At 50.3% G+C, this 23,219-nt stretch overlaps 1 protein-coding gene across 1 annotated transcript in view; it reads left to right on the top strand.

The window, feature by feature from the left end:
- The first annotated feature begins 2,755 nt into the window (after positions 1-2,755).
- The window catches only part of KCNB1 (potassium voltage-gated channel subfamily B member 1), a 192,085-nt gene continuing 171,621 nt past the window's right edge, over positions 2,756-23,219 (top strand). The window contains exon 1 of the mRNA XM_066587903.1: positions 2,756-3,322. Within this exon, the coding sequence (XP_066444000.1) occupies positions 2,756-3,322 (567 nt within the window). The remainder of the gene's footprint in view (positions 3,323-23,219) is intronic.

Genomic DNA, 23,219 nt, shown 5'->3' with positions numbered 1-23,219 from the left:
CCCCTCTCCACCCGGTGTTGCCCCTCTCCCCCCGGTGTTGCCCCTCTCCCCCCGGTGTTGCCCCTCTCCCCCCATTTGTGCCCCTCCCCCCTGGTGTTGCCTCTCTTCACCTCTGTGTTACCCCTATCCCCCCAGTGTTACCCCTCTTCCTCGGTGTTGGCCCTCTCTTCCTGGTGAAACCACTCTCCCCCCTGTTGCCCCTCTTCCCTTCAGCTGTTACCCCTCTCCCCCATTGGTGTTGCCCCTCTCCCCCCGGTGTTACCCCTCTCCCCCCGGTGTTGCTCCTCTCCCCCCGGTGTTGCCCCTCTCCCCCTGGTGTTACCCCTCTCCCCCCGGTGTTGCCCCTCTCCCCCCGGTGTTGCCCCTCTCCCCCCGGTGTTGCCCCTCTCCCCCGGTGTTACCCCTCTCCCCCCGGTGTTGCCCCTCTCCCCCCGGTGTTGCCCCTCTCCCCCCGGTGTTGCCCCTCTCCCCCGGTGTTACCCCTCTCCCCCCGGTGTTGCCCCTCTCCCCCCGGTGTTGCCCCTCTCTCCCCGGTGTTGCCCCTCTCCCCCCCGGTGTTGCCCCTGTCCCCCCGGTGTTGCCCCTCTCCCCCCGGTGTTACCCCTCTCCCCCCGGTGTTACCCCTCTCCCCCCGGTGTTGCCCCTGTCCCCCCGGTGTTGCCCCTCTCCCCCCGGTGTTGCCCCTCTCCCCCCGTTGTTGCCCCTCTCCCCCCGGTGTTGCCCCTCTCCTCCCGGTGTTGCCCCTCTCTCCCCGGTGTTGCCCCTCTCTCCCCGGTGTTGCCCCTCTCCCCCCCGGTGTTGCCCCTGTCCCCCCGGTGTTGCCCCTCTCCCCCCGGTGTTGCCCCTCTCCCCCCGGTGTTACCCCTCTCCCCCCGGTGTTACCCCTCTCCCCCCGGTGTTGCCCCTGTCCCCCCGGTGTTGCCCCTCTCCCCCCGGTGTTGCCCCTCTCCCCCCGGTGTTGCCCCTCTCCCCCCGGTGTTACCCCTCTCCCCCCGGTGTTGCCCCTGTCCCCCCGGTGTTGCCCCTCTCCCCCCGGTGTTGCCCCTCTCCCCCCGGTGTTGCCCCTCTCCCCCCGGTGTTGCCCCTCTCCCCCCGTTGTTGCCCCTCTCCCCCCGGTGTTGCCCCTCTCCTCCCGGTGTTGCCCCTCTCTCCCCGGTGTTGCCCCTCTCTCCCCGGTGTTGCCCCTCTCCCCCCCGGTGTTGCCCCTGTCCCCCCGGTGTTGCCCCTCTCCCCCCGGTGTTGCCCCTCTCCCCCCGGTGTTACCCCTCTCCCCCCGGTGTTACCCCTCTCCCCCCGGTGTTGCCCCTGTCCCCCCGGTGTTGCCCCTCTCCCCCCGGTGTTGCCCCTCTCCCCCCGGTGTTGCCCCTCTCCCCCCGGTGTTACCCCTCTCCCCCCGGTGTTGCCCCTGTCCCCCCGGTGTTGCCCCTCTCCCCCCGGTGTTGCCCCTCTCCCCCCGGTGTTGCCCCTCTCCCCCCGGTGTTGCCCCTCTCCCCCCGGTGTTGCCCTTCTCCCCCCGGTGTTGCCCCTCTCCCCCCGGTGTTGCCCCTCTCCCCCCGGTGTTGCCCCTCTCCCCCCGGTGTTGCCCCTCTCCCCCCGGTGTTGCCCTTCTCCCCCCGGTGTTGCCCCTCTCCCCCCGGTGTTGCCCCTCTCCCCCCGGTGTTGCCCCTCTCCCCCCGGTGTTGCCCCTCTCCCCCCGGTGTTGCCCCTCTCCCACTGGTGTTGCCCCTCTCCCCCGGTGTTGCCCCTCTCCCCCCGGTGTTGCCCCTCTCCCCCGGTGTTGCCCCTCTCCCCCGGTGTTGCCCCTCTTCCCCGGTGTTGCCCCTCTCCCCCCGGTGTTGCCCCTCTCCCCCCGGTGTTGCCCCTCTCCCCCTGGTGTTACCCCTCTCCCCCCGGTGTTGCCCCTCTCCCCCCGGTGTTTCCCCTCTCCCACTGGTGTTGCCCCTCTCCCCCGGTGTTGCCCCTCTCCCCCCGGTGTTGCCCCTCTCCCCCCGGTGTTGCCCCTCTCCCCCCGGTGTTGCCCCTCTCCCCGCGGTGTTGCCCTTCTCCCCCCGGTGTTTCCCCTCTCCCCCCGGTGTTGCCCCTCTCCCCCCGGTGTTGCCCCTCTCCCCCCGGTGTTGCCCCTCTCCCCCCGGTGTTGCCCCTCTCCCCCCGGTGTTGCCCCTCTCCCCCCGGTGTTGCCCCTCTCCCACTGGTGTTGCCCCTCTCCCCCGGTGTTGCCCCTCTCCCCCGGTGTTGCCCCTCTTCCCCGGTGTTGCCCCTCTCCCCCCGGTGTTGCCCCTCTCCCCCCGGTGTTGCCCCTCTCCCCCTGGTGTTACCCCTCTCCCCCCGGTGTTGCCCCTCTCCCCCCGGTGTTGCCCCTCTCCCCCCGGTGTTGCCCCTCTCCCCCGGTGTTGCCCCTCTCCCCCGGTGTTGCCCCTCTCCCCCCGGTGTTGCCCCTCTCCCCCCGGTGTTGCCCCTCTCCCCCTGGTGTTGCCCCTCTCCCCCTGGTGTTGCCCTTCTCCCCCGGTGTTGCCCCTCTCCCCCCGGCGCCCCCTCTCGTGCAGGCAGTGGTGAACCGTTCAGCACCCTCGGGGTGGAGAGCGCCCGGCTGCCGCTGAGCTGATTACTGTGGCTGCTGGCGATTAGCGGTAAAGCCGCTGCTTATCTCCTAGGTCACCGCAGAGTCCCGGGCCGTCCTTGTGCTGCTGCTCCCCGGATGGACGAGGTGACGGCACGCCGCCGGTGAGCGCACAGCTGCCCGCACAGCAGCGCCAGCATGCCGGGGTGGATGAACAAGCCCGGCGGCCGCTCCACTGCCTCCCTGCCGCCGGAGCCCGGGGACATCGTGCGCAGCAAGGCGTGCTGCCGGCGGGTGAAGCTGAACGTGGGCGGCCTGGCGCACGAGGTGCTGTGGCGGACCCTGGAGCGGCTCCCGCGGACGCGGCTGGGGAAGCTGCGGGACTGTAACAGCCACGAGGCGCTGCTGGAGCTCTGCGACGACTACAGCCTGGAGGACAACGAGTACTTCTTCGACCGCCACCCGGGCGCCTTCACGTCCATCCTGAACTTCTACCGCACCGGCAAGCTGCACATGATGGAGGAGATGTGCGCGCTGTCCTTCAGCCAGGAGCTCGACTACTGGGGCGTGGACGAGATCTACCTGGAGTCGTGCTGCCAGGCGCGCTACCACCAGAAGAAGGAGCAGATGAACGAGGAGCTCAAGCGGGAGGCCGAGACGCTGCGGGAGCGGGAGGGCGACGAGTTCGACAACACCTGCTGCGCCGACAAGCGCAAGAAGCTCTGGGACCTGCTGGAGAAGCCCAACTCGTCCGTAGCGGCCAAGGTAAGAACAGCCGCGGGGAAGGGTGGGATCTCCGGGGCTGAGGAGGAGTTGTATGATCTCCGGGGCTGAGGAGGAGTTGTATGATCTCTGGGGCTGAGGAGGAGTTGTATGATCTCCGGGGCTGAGGAGGACTTGTATGATCTCCGGGGCTGAGGAGGACTTGTATGATCTCAGGGGCCGAGGAGGACTTGTATGATCTCTGGGGCTAAGGAGGACTTGTATGATCTCCGGGGCTGAGGAGGAGTTGTATGATCTCCGGGGCTGAGGAGGACTTGTATGATCTCCGGGGCTGAGGAGGACTTGTATGATCTCTGGGGCTAAGGAGGACTTGTATGATCTCTGGGGCTAAGGAGGACTTGTATGATCTCCGGGGCTGAGGAGGACTTGTATGATCTCAGGGGCCGAGGAGGACTTGTATGATCTCTGGGGCTAAGGAGGACTTGTATGATCTCCGGGCTGAGGAGGACTTGTATGATCTCCGGGGCTGAGGAGGACTTGTATGATCTCCGAGGCTGAGGAGGTGTTGTATGATCTCCTGGGCTAAGGAGGAGTTGTATGATCACCAGGGCTGAGGAGGAGTTGTATGATCACCAGGGCTGAGGAGGAGTTGTATGATCTCCTGGGCTGAGGAGGACTTGTATGATCTCCTGGGCTGAGGAGGACTTGTATGATCTCCTGGGCCGAGGAGGAGTTGTATGATCACCGGGGCCGAGGAGGAGTTGCATGATCTCAGGGGCTAAGGAGGACTTGTATGATCTCTGGGGCTGAGGAGGAGTTGTATGATCACCGGGGCCGAGGAGGTGTTGTATGATCTCCTGGGCTAAGGAGGACTTGTATGATCTCTGGGGCTGAGGAGGACTTGTATGATCTCCGGGGCGGAGGAGGACTTGTATGATCTCTGGGGCCGAGGAGGAGTTGTGTGATCACCGGGGCCGAGGAGGAGTTGTGTGATCACCGTGGCCGAGGAGGAGTTGTATGATCACTGGGGCCGAGGAGGAGTTGTATGATCACCAGGGCCGAGGAGGAGTTGTATGATCTCAGGGGCTAAGGAGGACTTGTATGATCTCTGGGGCCGAGGAGGAGTTGTATGATCTCAGGGGCTAAGGAGGACTTGTATGATCTCCGGGGCTGAGGAGGACTTGTATGATCTCCGGGGCTAAGGAGGACTTGTATGATCTCCGGGGCTGAGGAGGACTTGAATGATCACCGGGGCTGAGGAGGACTTGTATGATCACCGGGGCTGAGGAGGACTTGTATGATTTCCGGGGCTAAGGAGGACTTGTATGATCTCCGGGGCTAAGGAGGACTTGTATGATCACCGGGGCTGAGGAGGACTTGTATGATCACCGGGGCTGAGGAGGACTTGTATGATCTCCGGGGCTGAGGAGGACTTGTATGATCTCCGGGGCTGAGGAGGACTTGTATGATCTCCGGGGCAATGGAGGACTTGTTTGATCTCCGGGGCTGAGGAGGACTTGTATGATCACCGGGGCTGAGGAGGAGTTGTATGATCTCCTGGGCTGAGGGGCACTTGTTTGATCTCCGGGGCCGAGAAGGACTTGTATGATCTCCGGGGCTGAGGAGGACTTGTATGATCTCCGAGGCCGAGGAGGTGTTGTATGATCACTGGGGCCGAGGAGGTGTTGTATGATCTCCTGGGCTAAGGAGGAGTTGTATGATCACCAGGGCTGAGGAGGAGTTGTATGATCTCCTGGGCTGAGGAGGACTTGTATGATCTCCTGGGCCGAGGAGGAGTTGTATGATCTCCGGGGCCGAGGAGGACTTGTATGATCTCCGGGGCTGAGGAGGACTTGTATGATCTCCGGGGCCGAGGAGGACTTGTTTGATCTCCGGGGCCGAGGAGGACTTGTATGATCTCCGGGGCAGTGGAGGACTTGTATGATCTCCGGGGCTAAGGAGGACTTGTATGATCTCTGGGGCTGAGGAGGACTTGTATGATCTCTGGGGCCGAGGAGGAGTTGTATGATCTCCTGGGCTGAGGAGGAGTTGTATGATCTCCTGGGCCGAGGAGGACTTGTATGATCTCCTGGGCCGAGGAGGACTTGTATGATCTCCGGGGCATTGGAGGACTTGTTTGGTCTCAGGGGCTAAGGAGGACTTGTATGATCTCAGGGGCTAAGGAGGACTTGTATGATCTCAGGGGCTAAGGAGGACTTGTATGATCTCCGGGGCTGAGGAGGACTTGTATGATCTCCGGGGCTAAGGAGGACTTGTATGATCTCCGGGGCTAAGGAGGACTTGTATGATCACCGGGGCTAAGGAGGACTTGTATGATCACAGGGGCTGAGGAGGACTTGTATGATCTCCGGGGCTAAGGAGGACTTGTATGATCTCTGGGGCTGAGGAGGACTTGTATGATCTCCAGGGCAGTGGAGGACTTGTTTGATCTCCGGGGCTGAGGAGGACTTGTATGATCTCCGGGGCCGAGGAGGAGTTGTATGATCACCGGGGCTGAGGAGGAGTTGTATGATCTCCTGGGCTGAGGGGCACTTGTTTGATCTCCGGGGCCGAGACGGACTTGTATGATCTCCGGGGCTGAGGAGGACTTGTATGATCTCCGGGGCCGAGGAGGTGTTGTATGATCTCCTGGGCTAAGGAGGAGTTGTATGATCACCAGGGCTGAGGAGGAGTTGTATGATCTCCTGGGCTGAGGAGGACTTGTATGATCTCCTGGGCTGAGGAGGAGTTGTATGATCTCCGGGGCCGAGGAGGACTTGTATGATCTCCGGGGCCGAGGAGGACTTGTATGATCTCCGGGGCCGAGGAGGACTTGTTTGATCTCCGGGGCCGAGGAGGACTTGTATGATCTCCGGGGCAGTGGAGGACTTGTATGATCTCCGGGGCTGAGGAGGACTTGTTTGATCTCCGGGGCCGAGGAGGACTTGTATGATCTCCGGGGCTGAGGAGAACTTGTATGATCACCGGGGCCAAGGAGGTGTTGTATGATCTCCTGGGCTGAGGGGCACTTGTTTGATCTCCGGGGCCGAGAAGGACTTGTATGATCTCCGGGGCTGAGGAGGACTTGTATGATCTCCGGGGCTGAGGAGGACTTGTATGATCTCCGGGGCTGAGGAGGAGTTGTATGATCACCGGGGCCGAGGAGGTGTTGTATGATCTCCTGGGCTAAGGAGGACTTGTATGATCTCTGGGGCTGAGGAGGACTTGTATGATCTCCGGGGCGGAGGAGGACTTGTATGATCTCAGGGGCCGAGGAGGACTTGTATGATCTCTGGGGCCGAGGAGGAGTTGTGTGATCATCGGGGCCGAGGAGGAGTTGTGTGATCACCGGGGCCGAGGAGGAGTTGTGTGATCACCGGGGCCGAGGAGGAGTTGTATGATCACCGTGGCCGAGGAGGAGTTGTATGATCACCGGGGCCGAGGAGGAGTTGTATGATCACCGGGGCCGAGGAGGAGTTGCATGATCTCAGGGGCTAAGGAGGACTTGTATGATCTCTGGGGCTGAGGAGGAGTTGTATGATCACCGGGGCCGAGGAGGTGTTGTATGATCTCCTGGGCTAAGGAGGACTTGTATGATCTCTGGGGCTGAGGAGGACTTGTATGATCTCCGGGGCGGAGGAGGACTTGTATGATCTCAGGGGCCGAGGAGGACTTGTATGATCTCTGGGGCCGAGGAGGAGTTGTGTGATCACCGGGGCCGAGGAGGAGTTGTGTGATCACCGGGGCCGAGGAGGAGTTGTGTGATCACCGTGGCCGAGGAGGAGTTGTATGATCACCGGGGCCGAGGAGGAGTTGTATGATCACCGGGGCCGAGGAGGACTCGTATGATCTCTGGGGCCGAGGAGGACTCGTCTGATCTCCGGGGCTGAGGAGGACTCGTCTGATCTCCGGGGCTGAGGAGGACTCGTCTGATCTCCGGGGCTGAGGAGGACTCGTCTGATCTCCGGGGCAGTGGAGGACTTGTATGATCTCCGGGGCAGTGGAGGACTTGTATGATCTTCGGGGCAGTGGAGGACTTGTATGATCTCCGGGGCTGAGGAGGACTTGTATGATCTCCGGGGCAGTGGAGGACTTGTATGATCTCCGGGGCAGTGGAGGACTTGTATGATCTCCGGGGCAGTGGAGGACTTGTATGATCTCCGGGGCAGTGGAGGACTTGTATGATCTCCGGGGCAGTGGAGGACTTGTATGATCTCCGGGGCAGTGGAGGACTTGTATGATCTCCGGGGCAGTGGAGGACTTGTATGATCTCCGGGGCAGTGGAGGACTTGTATGATCTCCGGGGCAGTGGAGGACTTGTATGATCTCCGGGGCAGTGGAGGACTTGTATGATTTCCGGGGCAGTGGAGGACTTGTATGATCTCCGGGGCAGTGGAGGACTTGTATGAACTATGGAGAAAGGGGGATCTCTGGAGCTGTGGAGGGCTTGTATGATCTCCTGACACTGTTGAGATCTCCGGGGCTGAGGGGGACTTTTATGATCTCCGGGGAAGGGAAGGATCTCCGGGGCAGTGGAGGAGTTATATGATCTTTGGGGAAGGGTGGATCTCTGGGGCAGTGGAGGACTTGTATGGCCTTTGGAGCAGTGGAGGACTTGTATGGTTGTCTGGCCTCTGGGGCAGTGGAGGACTTGTATGGCCTCCCTGAAGAGGGGATTTCCGGGACAGTTGAGGACTTGTATAATCTCTGCGGCAGTGCAGGAGTTGTATGATCTCCAGGGAAAGGGCGATCTCTGAGTCTGAGGAGGAGTTGTATGATCTCTGAGCAAAGGGGGAATCTCCCGGGCTGAGGCAGAGTTGCATGATCTCTAGGGCAGTGAAGAAGTTGTATGAACTCCGCAGAAGGGGTGATTTTTAACGGTACTATGAAGGACTTGTGTGATCCCTGGGGAAGGGGGAATCTCTGGGGCTATGGAGGAGTTGTATAATCTCTGGGGAAGGCAGAAAACTCTGAGGCTGTGGAGGAGTTGTATGATCTCTGGGGAAGGCGGGAAACCCTGAGGATTGATGATCTCTAGGGGAGGGATCTATGGAGCCTATGTGTGACTTCTGGGGCAGTATATGATTTCCAGAACAGTGTAGTATTGGTGTTGATAATTTCGGGTGGATTGTACATTCTGTGAGGCCAGGTAGGAGTTTAGTGCAGTGTATGAACTCTTCGGGTAGGATATGATCTCTGGACCGTGCAGGATTCATGCAGACCTCCAGGCAATGTATGAAATGATATCCATGCGATGTGTGATCTTCGGGATTTGTAGAATTTATGCAGCGTTTGATGCCCAAAGTGTGTAGGATCAATGCAGTATATGATCTCTGTGGTGTGTAGGATCCATGCAGTATATGATCTCTGTGGTGTATACGATCCATGTAGTATATGATCTCTGTGGTGTATACGATCCATGCAGTATATGATCTCTGTGGTGTATACGATCCATGTAGTATATGATCTCTGGGTGTGTAGGATCCATGCAGTATATGATCTCTGTGGTGTGTAGGATCCATGCAGTATATGATCTCTGTGGTGTGTAGGATCCATGCAGTATATGATCTCTGTGGTGTATACGATCCATGCAGTATATGATCTCTGTGGTGTGTAGGATCCATGCAGTATATGATCTCTGGGTGTGTAGGATCCATGCAGTATATGATCTCTGTGGTGTGTAGGATCCATGCAGTATATGATCTCTGTGGTGTGTAGGATCCATGCAGTATATGATCTCTGGGGTGTGTAGGATCCATGCAGTATATGATCTCTGGGGTGTATACGATCCATGCAGTATATGATCTCTGTGGTGTGTAGGATCCATGCAGTATATGATCTCTGTGGTGTATACGATCCATGCAGTATATGATCTCTGTGGTGTATATGATCCATGCAGTATATGATCTCTGTGGTGTATACGATCCATGCAGTATATGATCTCTGGGGTGTGTAGGATCCATGCAGTATATGATCTCTGTGGTGTGTAGGATCCATGCAGTATATGATCTCTGGGGTGTATACGATCCATGCAGTATATGATCTCTGCTGTGTAGGATCAATGCAGTATATGATCTCTGTGGTGTATACGATCCATGCAGTATATGATCTCTGTGGTGTGTAGGATCCATGCAGTATATGATCTCTGTGGTCTGTAGGATCCATGCAGTATATGATCTCTGTGGTCTGTAGGATCCATGCAGTATATGATCTCTGTGGTGTATACGATCCATGCAGTATATGATCTCTGTGGTCTGTAGGATCCATGCAGTATATGATCTCTGTGGTCTGTAGGATCCATGCAGTATATGATCTCTGGGGTGTGTAGGATCCATGCAGTATATGATCTCTGTGGTGTATACGATCCATGCAGTGTATGATCTCTGGAGTGTGTAGGATCCATGCAGTATATGATCTCTGGGTGTATACGATCCATGCAGTATATGATCTCTGTGGTGTGTAGGATCCATGCAGTGTATGATCTCTGTGGTGTGTAGGATCCATGCAGTATATGATCTCTGTGGTGTATACGATCAATGCAGTATATGATCTCTGTGGTATGTAGGATCCATGCAGTATATGATCTCTGTGGTGTATACGATCCATGCAGTATGTGATCTCTGTGGTGTGTAGGATCCATGCAGTATATGATCTCTGTGGTGTGTAGGATCCATGCAGTATATGATCTCTGGGTGTGTAGGATCCATGCAGTATATGATTTCTGGGTGTGTAGGATCCATGCAGTATATGATCTCTGGGTGTGTAGGATCCATGCAGTATATGATCTCTCGTGTGTAGGATCCATGCAGTATATGATCTCTGTGCTGTGTAGGATCCATGCAGTATATGATCTCTGTGGTGTGTACGATCCATGCAGTATATGATCTCTGTGGTGTGTAGGATCCATGCAGTATATGATCTGTGGGTGTGTAGGATCCATGCAGTATATGATCTCTGTGGTGTATACGATCCATGCAGTATATGATCTCTGTGGTGTATACGATCCATGCAGTATATGATCTCTGTGGTGTGTAGGATCCATGCAGTATATGATCTCTGTGGTGTGTAGGATCCATGCAGTATATGATCTCTGTGGTGTGTAGGATCCATGCAGTATATGATCTCTGGGTGTATACGATCCATGCAGTATATGATCTCTGTGGTGTGTAGGATCCATGCAGTATGTGATCTCTGTGGTGTGTAGGATCCATGCAGTATATGATCTCTGTGGTGTGTAGGATCCATGCAGTATATGATCTCTGTAGTGTGTAGGATCCATGCAGTATATGATCTCTGTGGTGTGTAGGATCCATGCAGTATATGATCTCTGTGGTGTGTAGGATCCATGCAGTATATGATCTCTGTGGTGTGTAGGATCCATGCAGTATATGATCTCTGTGGTGTGTAGGATCCATGCAGTATATGATCTCTGGGTGTATACGATCCATGCAGTATATGATCTCTGTGGTGTGTAGGATCCATGCAGTATGTGATCTCTGTGGTGTGTAGGATCCATGCAGTATATGATCTCTGTGGTGTGTAGGATCCATGCAGTATATGATCTCTGTGCTGTGTAGGATCCATGCAGTATATGATCTCTGGGTGTGTAGGATCCATGCAGTATATGATCTCTGGGTGTGTAGGATCCATGCAGTATATGATCTCTGTGGTGTGTAGGATCCATGCAGTATATGATCTCTGTGGTGTGTAGGATCCATGCAGTATATGATCTCTGTGGTGTATACGATCCATGCAGTATATGATCTCTGTGGTGTATATGATCCATGCAGTATATGATCTCTGGGGTGTGTAGGATCCATGCAGTATATGATCTCTGTGGTGTGTAGCATCCATGCAGTATATGATCTCTGTGGTGTATACGATCCATGCAGTATATGATCTCTGGGTGTGTAGGATCCATGCAGTATATGATCTCTGTGGTGTATACGATCCATGCAGTATATGATCTCTGTGGTGTGTAGGATCCATGTAGTATATGATCTCTGAGGTGTGTAGGATCCATGCAGTATATGATCTCTGGGTGTGTAGGATCCATGCAGTATATGATCTCTGGGTGTGTAGGATCCATGCAGTATATGATCTCTGGGTGTGTAGGATCCATGCAGTATATGATCTCTGTGGTGTATACGATCCATGCAGTATATGATCTCTGGGTGTGTAGGATCCATGCAGTATATGATCTCTGTGGTGTATACGATCCATGCAGTATATGATCTCTGTGGTGTGTAGGATCCATGTAGTATATGATCTCTGAGGTGTGTAGGATCCATGCAGTATATGATCTCTGTGGTGTATACGATCCATGCAGTATATGATCTCTGTGGTGTGTAGGATCCATGCAGTATATGATCTCTGTGGTGTGTAGGATCCATGCAGTATATGATCTCTGTGCTGTGTAGGATCCATGCAGTATATGATCTCTGGGTGTGTAGGATCCATGCAGTATATGATCTCTGTGGTGTGTAGGATCCATGCAGTATATGATCTCTGTGGTGTGTAGGATCCATGCAGTATATGATCTCTGTGGTGTATACGATCCATGCAGTATATGATCTCTGTGGTGTATACGATCCATGCAGTATATGATCTCTGGGTGTGTAGGATCCATGCAGTATATGATCTCTGGGTGTGTAGGATCCATGCAGTATATGATTTCTGGGTGTGTAGGATCCATGCAGTATATGATCTCTGTGGTGTATACGATCCATGCAGTATATGATCTCTGTGGTGTATACGATCCATGCAGTATATGATCTCTGTGGTGTATACGATCCATGCAGTATATGATCTCTGTGCTGTGTAGGATCCATGCAGTATAAAATCTCTCGTGTGTAGGATCTATGCAGTATATGATCTCTGTGGTGTGTAGGATCCATGCAGTATATGATCTCTGGGGTGTGTAGGATCCATGCAGTATATGATCTCTGTGGTGTGTAGGATCCATGCAGTATATGATCTCTGTGGTGTGTAGGATCCATGCAGTATATGATCTATGTGGTGTGTAGGATCCATGCAGTATATGATCTCTGTGGTGTGTAGGATCCATGCAGTATATGATCTCTGTGATGTGTAGGATCCATGCAGTATATGATCTCTGTAGTGTGTAGGATCCATGCAGTATATGATCTCTGGGGTGTGTAGGATCCATGCAGTATATGATCTCTGTGGTGTGTAGGATCCATGCAGTATATGATCTCTGTGGTGTGTAGGATCCATGCAGTATATGATCTCTGTGGTGTGTAGGATCCATGCAGTATATGATCTCTGTGGTGTGTAAGATCCATGCAGTATATGATCTCTGTGGTGTGTAGGATCCATGCAGTATATGATCTCTGTGGTGTGTAGGATCCATGCAGTATATGATCTCTGTGGTGTGTAGGATCCATGCAGTATATGATCTCTGTGGTGTGTGGGATCCATGCAGTATAAAATCTCTCGTGTGTAGGATCCATGCAGTATATGATCTCTGGGTGTGTAGGATCCATGCAGTATGTGATCTCTGTGGTGTATACGATCCATGCAGTATATGATCTCTGGGTGTGTAGGATCCATGCAGTATATGATCTCTGTGGTGTGTAGGATCCATGCAGTATATGATCTCTGTGATGTGTAGGATCCATGCAGTATATGATCTCTGTGGTGTGTAGGATCCATGCAGTATATGATCTCTGTGATGTGTAGGATCCATGCAGTATATGATCTCTGTAGTGTGTAGGATCCATGCAGTATATGATCTCTGTGGTGTGTAGGATCCATGCAGTATATGGTCTCTGTAGTGTGTAGGATCCATGCAGTATATGATCTCTGTGGTGTGTAGGATCCATGCAGTATATGATCTCTGTGGTGTGTAGGATCTATGCAGTATATGATCTCTGTGGTGTGTAGGATCCATGCAGTATATGATCTCTGTGGTGTATACGATCCATGCAGTATATGATCTCTGTGGTGTGTAGGATCCATGCAGTATATGATCTCTGGGTGTGTAGGATCCATGCAGTATATGATCTCTGTGGTGTGTAGGATCCATGCAGTATATGATCTCTGTGGTGTGTAGGATCCATGCAGTATATGATCTCTGGGGTGTAGCATCCATGCAGTATATGATCTCTGGGGTGTATACGATCCATGCAGTATATGATCTCTGTGGTGTGTAGGATCCATGCAGTATATGATCTCTCGGTGTGTAGCATCCATGCAGTATATGATCTCTGGGGTGTATACGATCCATGCAGTATATGATCTCTGGGGTGTATACGATCCATGCAGTATATGATCTCTGGGTGTGTAGGATCCATGCAGTATATGATCTCTGTGGTGTGTAGGATCCATGCAGTATATGATCTCTGTGGTGTGTAGGATCCATGCAGTATATGATCTCTGTGGTGTGTAGGATCCATGCAGTATATGATCTCTGTGGTGTGTAGGATCCATGCAGTATATGAACTCTGTGGTGTGTAGGATCCATGCAGTATATGATCTCTGTGGTGTGTAGGATCCATGCAGTATATGATCTCTGGGTGTGTAGGATCCATGCAGTATATGATCTCTGTGGTGTGTAGGATCCATGCAGTATATGATCTCTGTGGTGTGTAGGATCCATGCAGTATATGATCTCTGGGGTGTAGCATCCATGCAGTATATGATCTCTGGGGTGTATACGATCCATGCAGTATATGATCTCTGGGTGTGTAGGATCCATGCAGTATATGATCTCTGTGGTGTGTAGGATCCATGCAGTATATGATCTCTGTGGTGTGTAGGATCCATGCAGTATATGATCTCTGTGGTGTATACGATCCATGCAGTATATGATCTCTGGGTGTGTAGGATCCATGCAGTATATGATCTCTGGGGTGTGTAGGATCCATGCAGTATATGATCTCTGTGGTGTGTAGGATCCATGCAGTATATGATCTCTGTGGTGTATACGATCCATGCAGTATATGATCTCTGTGGTGTATACGATCCATGCAGTATATGATCTCTGTGGTGTGTAGGATCCATGCAGTATATGATCTCTGTGGTGTGTAGGATCCATGCAGTATATGATCTCTGTGGTGTGTAGGATCCATGCAGTATATGATCTCTGGGTGTGTAGGATCCATGCAGTATATGATCTCTGTGGTGTGTAGGATCCATGCAGTATATGATCTCTGGGGTGTGTAGGATCCATGTAGTATATGATCTCTGGGGTGTATACGATCCATGCAGTATATGATCTCTGCTGTGTAGGATCAATGCAGTATATGATCTCTGTGGTGTATACGATCCATGCAGTATATGATCTCTGTGGTGTGTAGGATCCATGCAGTATATGATCTCTGTGGTCTGTAGGATCCATGCAGTATATGATCTCTGTGGTCTGTAGGATCCATGCAGTATATGATCTCTGTGGTGTATACGATCCATGCAGTGTATGATCTCTGGGGTGTGTAGGATCCATGCAGTATATGATCTCTGGGTGTATACGATCCATGCAGTATATGATCTCTGTGGTGTGTAGGATCCATGCAGTGTATGATCTCTGTGGTGTGTAGGATCCATGCAGTATATGATCTCTGTGGTGTATACGATCAATGCAGTATATGATCTCTGTGGTATGTAGGATCCATGCAGTATATGATCTCTGTGGTGTATACGATCCATGCAGTATGTGATCTCTGTGGTGTGTGGGATCCATGCAGTATATGATCTCTGTGGTGTGTAGGATCCATGCAGTATATGATCTCTGGGTGTGTAGGATCCATGCAGTATATGATTTCTGGGTGTGTAGGATCCATGCAGTATATGATCTCTGTGGTGTGTAGGATCCATGCAGTATATGATCTCTGGGTGTGTAGGATCCATGCAGTATATGATTTCTGGGTGTGTAGGATCCATGCAGTATATGATCTCTCGTGTGTAGGATCCATGCAGTATATGATCTCTGTGCTGTGTAGGATCCATGCAGTATATGATCTCTGTGGTGTGTACGATCCATGCAGTATATGATCTCTGTGGTGTATACGATCCATGCAGTATATGATCTCTGTGGTGTATAGGATCCATGCAGTATATGATCTCTGTGGTGTGTAGGATCCATGCAGTATATGATCTCTGTGGTGTGTAGGATCCATGCAGTATATGATCTCTGTGGTGTATAGGATCCATGCAGTATATGATCTCTGTGGTGTGTACGATCCATGCAGTATATGATCTCTGTGGTGTATACGATCCATGCAGTATATGATCTCTGTGGTGTATAGGATCCATGCAGTATATGATCTCTGTGGTGTGTAGGATCCATGCAGTATATGATCTCTGTGGTGTGTGTAGGATCCATGCAGTATATGATCTCTGGGTGTGTAGGATCCATGCAGTATATGATCTCTGTGGTGTGTAGGATCCATGCAGTATATGATCTCTGGGGTGTATACGATCCATGCAGTATATGATCTCTGTGCTGTGTAGGATCCATGCAGTATATGATCTCTGTGCTGTGTAGGATCCATGCAGTATATGATCTCTGTGGTGTGTAGGATCCATGCAGTATATGATCTCTGAGGTGTGTAGGATCCATGCAGTATATGATCTCTGTGGTGTGTAGGATCCATGCAGTATATGATCTCTGTGGTGTGTAGGATCCATGCAGTATATGATCTCTGTGGTGTGTAGGATCCATGCAGTATATGATCTCTGTGGTGTGTAGGATCCATGCAGTATATGATCTCTGGGTGTATACGATCCATGCAGTATATGATCTCTGTGGTGTGTAGGATCCATGCAGTATGTGATCTCTGTGGTGTGTAGGATCCATGCAGTATATGATCTCTGTGGTGTGTAGGATCCATGCAGTATATGATCTCTGTGCTGTGTAGGATCCATGCAGTATATGATCTCTGGGTGTGTAGGATCCATGCAGTATATGATCTCTGGGTGTGTAGGATCCATGCAGTATATGATCTCTGTGGTGTGTAGGATCCATGCAGTATATGATCTCTGTGGTGTGTAGGATCCATGCAGTATATGATCTCTGGGTGTGTAGGATCCATGCAGTATATGATCTCTGTGGTGTATACGATCCATGCAGTATATGATCTCTGTGGTGTGTAGGATCCATGTAGTATATGATCTCTGAGGTGTGTAGGATCCATGCAGTATATGATCTCTGGGTGTGTAGGATCCATGCAGTATATGATCTCTGGGTGTGTAGGATCCATGCAGTATATGATCTCTGTGGTGTATACGATCCATGCAGTATATGATCTCTGTGGTGTGTAGGATCCATGTAGTATATGATCTCTGAGGTGTGTAGGATCCATGCAGTATATGATCTCTGTGGTGTATACGATCCATGCAGTATATGATCTCTGTGGTGTGTAGGATCCATGCAGTATATGATCTCTGTGGTGTGTAGGATCCATGCAGTATATGATCTCTGTGCTGTGTAGGATCCATGCAGTATATGATCTCTGGGTGTGTAGGATCCATGCAGTATATGATCTCTGTGGTGTGTAGGATCCATGCAGTATATGATCTCTGTGGTGTGTAGGATCCATGCAGTATATGATCTCTGTGGTGTATACGATCCATGCAGTATATGATCTCTGTGGTGTATACGATCCATGCAGTATATGATCTCTGGGTGTGTAGGATCCATGCAGTATATGATTTCTGGGTGTGTAGGATCCATGCAGTATATGATCTCTGTGGTGTATACGATCCATGCAGTATATGATCTCTGTGGTGTATACGATCCATGCAGTATATGATCTCTGGGGTGTATACGATCCATGCAGTATATGATCTCTGGGTGTATACGATCCATGCAGTATATGATCTCTGTGGTGTATACGATCCATGCAGTATATGATCTCTGGGGTGTGTAGGATCCATGCAGTATATGATTTCTGGGTGTGTAGGATCCATGCAGTATATGATCTCTGTGGTGTGTAGGATCCATGCAATATATGATCTCTGTGGTGTGTAGGATCCATGCAGTATATGATCTCTGGGTGTGTAGGATCCATGTAGTATATGATCTCTGTGGTGTATATGATCCATGCAGTATATGATCTCTGTTGTGTGTAGGATCCATGCAGTATATGATCTCTGTGGTGTATAGGATCCATGCAGTATATGATCTCTGTGGTGTATACGATCCATGCAGTATATGATCTCTGTGGTGTGTAGGATCCATGCAGTATATGATCTCTGGGTGTGTAGGATCCATGCAGTATATGATCTCTGGGTGTGTAGGATCCATGCAGTATATGATCTCTGTGGTGTGTAGGATCCATGCAGTATATGATCTCTGTGGTGTGTAGGATCCATGCAGTATATGATCTATGTGGTGTGTAGGATCCATGCAGTATATGATCTCTGTGGTGTATACGATCCATGCAGTATATGATCTCTGTGGTGTGTAGGATCCATGCAGTATATGATCTCTGTGGTGTGTAGGATCTATGCAGTATATGATCTCTGTGGTGTGTAGGATCCATGCAGTATATGATCTCTGGGTGTGTAGGATCCATGCAGTATATGATCTCTGGGGTGTATACGATCCATGCAGTATATGATCTCTGTGGTGTGTAGGATCCATGCAGTATATGATCTCTGGGGTCTGTACGATCCATGCAGTATATGATCTCTGTGGTGTGTAGGATCCATGCAGTATATGATCTCTGCGGTGTATACGATCCATGCAGTATATGATCTCTGTGGTGTGTAGGATCCATGCAGTATATGATCTCTGTGGTGTGTAGGATCCATGCAGTATATGATCTCTGTGGTGTGTGGGATCCATGCAGTATAAAATCTCTCGTGTGTAGGATCCATGCAGTATATGATCTCTGGGTGTGTAGGATCCATGCAGTATATGATCTCTGTGGTGTGTAGGATCCATGCAGTATATGATCTCTGTGATGTGTAGGATCCATGCAGTATATGATCTCTGTGGTGTGTAGGATCCATGCAGTATATGATCTCTGTGATGTGTAGGATCCATGCAGTATATGATCTCTGTAGTGTGTAGGATCCATGCAGTATATGATCTCTGTGGTGTGTAGGATCCATGCAGTATATGGTCTCTGTAGTGTGTAGGATCCATGCAGTATATGATCTCTGTGGTGTGTAGGATCCATGCAGTATATGATCTCTGTGGTGTGTAGGATCTATGCAGTATATGATCTCTGTGGTGTGTAGGATCCATGCAGTATATGATCTCTGTGGTGTATACGATCCATGCAGTATATGATCTCTGTGGTGTGTAGGATCCATGCAGTATATGATCTCTGTGGTGTGTAGGATCCATGCAGTATATGATCTCTGGGTGTGTAGGATCCATGCAGTATATGATCTCTGTGGTGTATAGGATCCATGCAGTATATGATCTCTGTTGTGTGTACGATCCATGCAGTATATGATCTCTGTGGTGTGTAGGATCCATGCAGTATATGATCTCTGTGGTGTATACGATCCATGCAGTATATGATCTCTCTGGTGTGTAGGATCCATGCAGTATATGATCTCTGGGTGTGTAGGATCCATGCAGTATATGATCTCTGTGGTGTGTAGGATCCATGCAGTATATGATCTCTGTGGTGTGTAGGATCCATGCAGTATATGATCTCTGGGGTGTAGCATCCATGCAGTATATGATCTCTGGGGTGTATACGATCCATGCAGTATATGATCTCTGTGGTGTGTAGGATCCATGCAGTATATGATCTCTGTGGTGTATACGATCCATGCAGTATATGATCTCTGTGGTGTGTAGGATCCATGCAGTATATGATCTCTCGGTGTGTAGCATCCATGCAGTATATGATCTCTGGGGTGTATACGATCCATGCAGTATATGATCTCTGGGGTGTAGCATCCATGCAGTATATGATCTCTGGGGTGTATACGATCCATGCAGTATATGATCTCTGTGGTGTATACGATCCATGCAGTATATGATCTCTCGGTGTGTAGCATCCATGCAGTATATGATCTCTGGGGTGTATACGATCCATGCAGTATATGATCTCTGTGGTGTGTAGGATCCATGCAGTATATGATCTCTGTGGTGTGTAGGATCCATGCAGTATATGATCTCTGGGTGTGTAGGATCCATGCAGTATATAATCTCTGGGGTGTGTAGGATCCATGCAGTATATGATCTCTGGTGTGTGTATACGATCCATGCAGTATATGATCTCTGGGGTCTGTACGATCCATGCAGTATATGATCTCTGTGGTGTGTAGGATCCATGCAGTATATGATCTCTGGTGTGTAGGATCCATGCAGTATATGATCTCTGTGGTGTGTAGGATCCATGCAGTATATGATCTCTGGGGTGTGTAGGATCCATGCAGTATATGATCTCTGGGGTGTATACGATCGATGCAGTATATGATCTCTGTGGTGTATACGATCCATGCAGTATATGATCTCTGGGGTGTGTAGGATCCATGCAGTATATGATCTCTGTGGTGTATACGATCCATGCAGTATATGATCTCTGGGTGTGTAGGATCCATGCAGTATATGATCTCTGTGGTGTGTAGGATCCATGCAGTATATGATCTCTGTGGTGTGTAGGATCCATGCAGTATATGATCTCTGTGGTGTGTAGGATCCATGCAGTATATGATCTCTGTGGTGTGTAGGATCCATGCAGTATATGATCTCTGTGGTATGTAGGATCCATGCAGTATATGATCTCTGTGGTGTGTAGGATCCATGCAGTATATGATCTCTGGGAGTGTAGGATCCATGCAGTATATGATCTCTGTGGTGTGTAGGATCCATGCAGTATATGATCTCTGTGGTGTGTAGGATCCATGCAGTATATGATCTCTGTGGTGTGTAGGATCCATGCAGTATATGATCTCTGGGGTGTGTAGGATCCATGCAGTATATGATCTGTGGGGTGTGTAGGATCCATGCAGTATATGATCTCTGTGGTGTGTAGGATCCATGCAGTATATGATCTCTGTGGTGTATACGATCCATGCAGTATATGATCTCTGTGGTGTATACGATCCATGCAGTATATGATCTCTGTGGTGTGTAGGATCCATGCAGTATATGATCTCTGTGGTGTGTAGGATCCATGCAGTATATGATCTCTGTGGTGTGTAGGATCCATGCAGTATATGATCTCTGGGTGTGTAGGATCCATGCAGTATATGATCTCTGTGGTGTGTAGGATCCATGCAGTATATGATCTCTGGGGTGTGTAGGATCCATGTAGTATATGATCTCTGGGGTGTATACGATCCATGCAGTATATGATCTCTGCTGTGTAGGATCAATGCAGTATATGATCTCTGTGGTGTATACGATCCATGCAGTATATGATCTCTGTGGTGTGTAGGATCCATGCAGTATATGATCTCTGTGGTGTATACGATCCATGCAGTGTATGATCTCTGGGGTGTGTAGGATCCATGCAGTATATGATCTCTGGGTGTATACGATCCATGCAGTATATGATCTCTGTGGTGTGTAGGATCCATGCAGTGTATGATCTCTGTGGTGTGTAGGATCCATGCAGTATATGATCTCTGTGGTGTATACGATCAATGCAGTATATGATCTCTGTGGTATGTAGGATCCATGCAGTATATGATCTCTGTGGTGTATACGATCCATGCAGTATGTGATCTCTGTGGTGTGTGGGATCCATGCAGTATATGATCTCTGTGGTGTGTAGGATCCATGCAGTATATGATCTCTGGGTGTGTAGGATCCATGCAGTATATGATTTCTGGGTGTGTAGGATCCATGCAGTATATGATCTCTGTGGTGTGTAGGATCCATGCAGTATATGATCTCTGGGTGTGTAGGATCCATGCAGTATATGATTTCTGGGTGTGTAGGATCCATGCAGTATATGATCTCTCGTGTGTAGGATCCATGCAGTATATGATCTCTGTGCTGTGTAGGATCCATGCAGTATATGATCTCTGTGGTGTGTACGATCCATGCAGTATATGATCTCTGTGGTGTATACGATCCATGCAGTATATGATCTCTGTGGTGTATAGGATCCATGCAGTATATGATCTCTGTGGTGTGTAGGATCCATGCAGTATATGATCTCTGTGGTGTGTAGGATCCATGCAGTATATGATCTCTGTGGTGTATAGGATCCATGCAGTATATGATCTCTGTGGTGTGTACGATCCATGCAGTATATGATCTCTGTGGTGTATACGATCCATGCAGTATATGATCTCTGTGGTGTATAGGATCCATGCAGTATATGATCTCTGTGGTGTGTAGGATCCATGCAGTATATGATCTCTGTGGTGTGTGTAGGATCCATGCAGTATATGATCTCTGTGGTGTGTAGGATCCATGCAGTATATGATCTCTGGGGTGTATACGATCCATGCAGTATATGATCTCTGTGCTGTGTAGGATCCATGCAGTATATGATCTCTGTGCTGTGTAGGATCCATGCAGTATATGATCTCTGTGGTGTGTAGGATCCATGCAGTATATGATCTCTGAGGTGTGTAGGATCCATGCAGTATATGATCTCTGTGGTGTGTAGGATCCATGCAGTATATGATCTCTGTGGTGTGTAGGATCCATGCAGTATATGATCTCTGTGGTGTGTAGGATCCATGCAGTATATGATCTCTGTGGTGTGTAGGATCCATGCAGTATATGATCTCTGGGTGTATACGATCCATGCAGTATATGATCTCTGTGGTGTGTAGGATCCATGCAGTATGTGATCTCTGTGGTGTGTAGGATCCATGCAGTATATGATCTCTGTGGTGTGTAGGATCCATGCAGTATATGATCTCTGTGCTGTGTAGGATCCATGCAGTATATGATCTCTGGGTGTGTAGGATCCATGCAGTATATGATCTCTGGGTGTGTAGGATCCATGCAGTATATGATCTCTGTGGTGTGTAGGATCCATGCAGTATATGATCTCTGTGGTGTGTAGGATCCATGCAGTATATGATCTCTGGGTGTGTAGGATCCATGCAGTATATGATCTCTGTGGTGTATACGATCCATGCAGTATATGATCTCTGTGGTGTGTAGGATCCATGTAGTATATGATCTCTGAGGTGTGTAGGATCCATGCAGTATATGATCTCTGGGTGTGTAGGATCCATGCAGTATATGATCTCTGGGTGTGTAGGATCCATGCAGTATATGATCTCTGTGGTGTATACGATCCATGCAGTATATGATCTCTGTGGTGTGTAGGATCCATGTAGTATATGATCTCTGAGGTGTGTAGGATCCATGCAGTATATGATCTCTGTGGTGTATACGATCCATGCAGTATATGATCTCTGTGGTGTGTAGGATCCATGCAGTATATGATCTCTGTGCTGTGTAGGATCCATGCAGTATATGATCTCTGGGTGTGTAGGATCCATGCAGTATATGATCTCTGTGGTGTGTAGGATCCATGCAGTATATGATCTCTGTGGTGTGTAGGATCCATGCAGTATATGATCTCTGTGGTGTATACGATCCATGCAGTATATGATCTCTGTGGTGTATACGATCCATGCAGTATATGATCTCTGGGTGTGTAGGATCCATGCAGTATATGATTTCTGGGTGTGTAGGATCCATGCAGTATATGATCTCTGTGGTGTATACGATCCATGCAGTATATGATCTCTGTGGTGTATACGATCCATGCAGTATATGATCTCTGGGGTGTATACGATCCATGCAGTATATGATCTCTGGGTGTATACGATCCATGCAGTATATGATCTCTGTGGTGTATACGATCCATGCAGTATATGATCTCTGTGGTGTATACAATCCATGTAGTATATGATCTCTGGGGTGTGTAGGATCCATGCAGTATATGATTTCTGGGTGTGTAGGATCCATGCAGTATATGATCTCTGTGGTGTGTAGGATCCATGCAATATATGATCTCTGTGGTGTGTAGGA

This window comes from Eleutherodactylus coqui, chromosome 13, assembly GCF_035609145.1.
Source record: "Eleutherodactylus coqui strain aEleCoq1 chromosome 13, aEleCoq1.hap1, whole genome shotgun sequence".
NCBI classification, from domain to species: Eukaryota; Metazoa; Chordata; class Amphibia; order Anura; family Eleutherodactylidae; genus Eleutherodactylus; species Eleutherodactylus coqui.
The sequence above is the reverse complement of the archived record's forward strand: the minus strand, read 5'-3'. Positions and strand labels throughout refer to the sequence as shown.